Here is a 4033-nt window from a genome sequence, read left to right as displayed (position 1 = left end):
ACTGGGACATTTCTCCAACAATTGGGGTTTAAGAATAATGGCCCTTCGGACTTGTGGAACGACAACAACCAAGCTAAGTAGCTAGTGCTAGAGTTAGCTGATCATTTATTTCCAGTCCAAATTTGGTTACTTCTGGTTCCAAAAAAAACAAGATGGCGACGGCGCTCCACAAACAGTGGTGACATCCCGGATGCTACGTCCACTTCTTTTATAATGCCTATGGATACACTGAACAGTTCTTCTAAGGAAAAGGTTAACCCCATGAGCCTGAGACTGACTATGACCATGTGTGACAAACAGGGGCCGCATGTACGCAACACTGGCCCCAACTGGAGGGTCCCACTTCGCAACTCCCCCGGAGCCACGGCTATGTTTACAGGTACAGTGAACTGTGGAGAGTCATTATGACTTTAAATAAGAACAAATAGGAATTTGACTGTTTTATCTTACCTCATCCCTTCACCTTATACTGGTGGAAGTACTTTTGTTATTGGGGCTCTGGCAGTCAATTCACATATTTCACTTCCATCCCACTATACATACATACATAATACTAAATAAGACAGAGACAAAACAACGATAAATCAAGACAAAACCGAATGCACACTCCGCCAGGTGGCCATTATTACATTCAAATTGCTAGAATAGGCTGAAGTAAATTCTCATGTTGTTAACTGGGGAAAGACAAAGTTCAGTCCAGTGGGGCCCACTGTGTCCAAAACGGGTTTCCATTTTCCAGAGATACTTCCTTATACCAATAGTCAAACGCAAGAGTGTTCTTAGAGATCCAGAAATTAAGAATAGTCTTCCCTGCTATGTACAAGAGTATTCCAATCAATATAGCATTGTAGGCATTATTTCCACTGCTAAAATGTACTAATGATGTTGTAGTTTCAAATTATATCTAACCAAGGTAACCATTTAATCTTTAAAATCTCCCAAAAATATTGGTTTCTTTATACATTTCCAAAACATTTGTAGCTATGTGCCCATTTCCATATCACCTTTAGGGCATTTAGGAGAGCCCAGACCAGCTCTGCCCTTTATTATTAGTAAAAATTAAATTCAATGTAATATTTTGAATTGTCTCTCTGGTGGTGTTAGTGAGTAGTCCGTCCGTCCGTCCCCAAAATTATTAATGAATTATTTTAGTAAGTGTATTTTTTTTATGATTGTTGCCCATACATCCTCTCTTTCTTTCTGATGTGGTCAGTAGAATAATTTGAGTTTAAGCGTAAAGTTTCATAAACGTAAGAGCTAAATCTTCTCGGTATAGATTGTTTAGGATTGTGTTCTATTTTTGAGCATGTATTTTCTTTTATGTTAAATGTTAACCCTAACCCTAAATTCAACTGAAAATATTTACATTTTAAGCCCTCAAATCACTTAATTCATAGAGTTTAGCAAGCTGGTCCAGGCCCTTCTCCTGCCAAAGTCTTTCTTTTTTTTACTCAACTTCTTGGAAAAGAATTTGGTTGTGGGCTGTATATAAGTATAAATTCAACAAAACTACAAAAACTAGCTACATAGCTCGAAGCTCAGCAAATGTGTTGTTTTTGTAATTTGGGTGAACCAACCCTTTAATTACAATCACAGTCTAAAACAGGATTTAAAATATACTATGAAACACGGTCTAAAAGCCAAAAGCTGGCAGGATACTTTAGAGGAGAGTCAGCTCACGTGTCATCTTTCCTAGAATCAGATGCTAACTGCTAAAACCTTCAAGGATCCAAAGCTGATTATTTATCCTCAATAGTCTCCTTCATACTCTTCCAGGAAAACTGGATGTGTTGGTGCATGACTCATGGGGGGATTCTTGACAAATAGAATCTAGCAAAGAGCGCGTAAACTTCTAGCTCACTATGTGTTATAATAACTATACTCACTGCACTGCTTCAGTGAGTATAGTCAGAATCTAAAGGCTGGTGTTTCATCGATCAACCGCTTTTAGTTTGGTCAAAGAGGTATGAAGATGTGTAATTGCATGAATTCACTATGAATTCATCCTCCATCTTTGATTGCAGGCTGCGATCCATTGGCCATTGATTTTCCATTTTCCAAATCGATTGGATTCCAATTTGCAAGGTCCCGATTTCATTACATTTCCAATTTAATATTAAATAGGTCAGGGAAATTTGAGTTACAAAACAAAATTAGCTTGGATATAAAATTTATTCTCAGAGAACTTTTGCTGTAAATTGTACAAACAAGAACTTCCACTCAGATATTTTAAATAATGGACAAGGTTAATGCTTGCATTAACAATTAACCCCCGAAATATTTGTGGTGGGGATAGACATACATTGTAAAAAGAAAGATATTAAAAGATAAATTTCTGGATTTTATTTATAAGTATCCGATCACTCAAAGGTTGATTGTAATTGAAGAATGGATTATTTGAACCCATCCCTAACTGTTATAGTGTGAAACCGTTGGTGCAGAGGAGCTGTGCTTCATGTTTGTCTTTTGTTATTATTCATCTAAGTAGAAGAAGAGCTTTGGGAACCCTAATGTCCATGTTCTCTCTGTAAGACCGTTTGCTGTCATCATCATATACTGTTTTGATCTTTTCATTCCACATCTGTGACTGCATTGATATTTGGTCCATTGAGGCTGATGTCAGTGGAGAAGTCGCTTACCCTTTCATTGGTGAACATAGTTAACACATTTTCTGTTGTTAACCTCTATAGCAGGATAAAAATAAGAAAAATATACCACAACCAAGTAGCCCAGTGCTTTGTCAAGAACTACTTTTTAAGCCTAAATCAGTGCAGGGACACCTAAAGGACAAATCCACCTTCTATACCAATGAACATACTGCAGAGCCATCACTGTCCTATCACAGAGCAGCATATTGTGTCACTCTGTAAACTCTGAGTACTTGGAAGGAATCTGTTTCACTTGCTTATTATTATGTTTTGTGTCTGGATCCCCCCCCATCTCTTCTCTGCTTCCCAACACCCTTAGCGCTTCTGCGGCCAACTCCTGCTATGGATGCAGTGAGGCTGGCAGTGTGGCTATTGAAGGACCCCTGCGAAGGAAAACACTGCTGAAGGAGGGACGGAAGCCCAAGGTACAGAGATTTTTGATATGATTCTGTTTTCTTCCAATACAGTTGACCACGTCAGCAAATGTCAGCAGATGTTTCAGCACACCCACTTTTTTGCTGTGTTGCAGTTGTCATCGTGGAGCAGATTTTGGATCAGTCTGTCTGGATCAACACTGACATTCTATGGGGCCAAAGCACTGAGGGCCTCTGAGAGGAAACATGTGAGTTTGATGATTAAATAACAAGACTTGGTCAGACTTTGCAATGTGACAGCTTTTCACTCAGTGCTGCTTTCAGTCTGAACGCTGCTAACATAGGGGTGAGTGCTATGGAATTTAGTAAATAATATGCAGCAAGTTATTTAGCGGGGGGGGGGGGACTGCCAAACCAAACATTGTTGTGTTTAACATGCAACAGAGTTTCTTTCCTAGATGTCAAAAGTAGACCGTTGCTTCATGTTGTCTTCACTATCAACCGTTACTGACTTAATGGAGAAAACAGCTGAACAATCACATCTTGTCTTTTTCCTGTCTCCATAGCCTGTTGTCTAGTTACTTTTTTAATGAGATGCACAAGTCACTATGTAGCTGTGTTCTATGACCATAGGCTTCAATGGCAGCCATTAGCTTGGTTTGAATGTGAGCCGCTGTGTTCCTGTGTCTGCCACAGTATAAGTCCAACCCCTGCAAGAAGGTGTGTGTGACGGGATGGATGGTGGTTCTGCCAGATGACCCAGCCAGACCCAACATCTTCCAGCTCAATGACCCAGATAAAGGTCAGCTTCACACTCCGCTCTCTGTTTTCTCTGTCCCTCATTTAAATTCAGATAATCACACAAAGAAATGTGTTGCACTTCACAGGCAATGTTTACAAGTTCCAGACAGGATCCAGGTTTTCAGCGATCATCTGGCACAAAAACCTGGAAGAGGCTTGTAGGAGCAGCAGACCCCAGGTATGTTCAACACACATACTCCCCAATCTGCC

The 4033-nt window shown here is 39.8% G+C and overlaps 1 protein-coding gene across 1 annotated transcript; it reads left to right on the top strand.

The window, feature by feature from the left end:
• Positions 1-300: 300 nt before the first annotated feature.
• LOC116676454 (ras-specific guanine nucleotide-releasing factor RalGPS1) lies at positions 301-3824 on the top strand (the record flags this gene model as incomplete). Its single annotated transcript, XM_032507539.1, is given in 4 exon segments — positions 301-379; positions 2968-3073; positions 3178-3270; positions 3719-3824. Coding segments are annotated over 2 exon segments (115 nt in total), but the record flags the coding sequence as incomplete, so codon positions are not given.
• Between the last annotated feature and the right edge of the window lie 209 nt (positions 3825-4033).

The sequence above is a fragment of the Etheostoma spectabile genome, unplaced genomic scaffold, assembly GCF_008692095.1.
Source record: "Etheostoma spectabile isolate EspeVRDwgs_2016 unplaced genomic scaffold, UIUC_Espe_1.0 scaffold00003161, whole genome shotgun sequence".
Taxonomy (NCBI): Eukaryota; Metazoa; Chordata; class Actinopteri; order Perciformes; family Percidae; genus Etheostoma; species Etheostoma spectabile.
The sequence above is the reverse complement of the archived record's forward strand: the minus strand, read 5'-3'. Positions and strand labels throughout refer to the sequence as shown.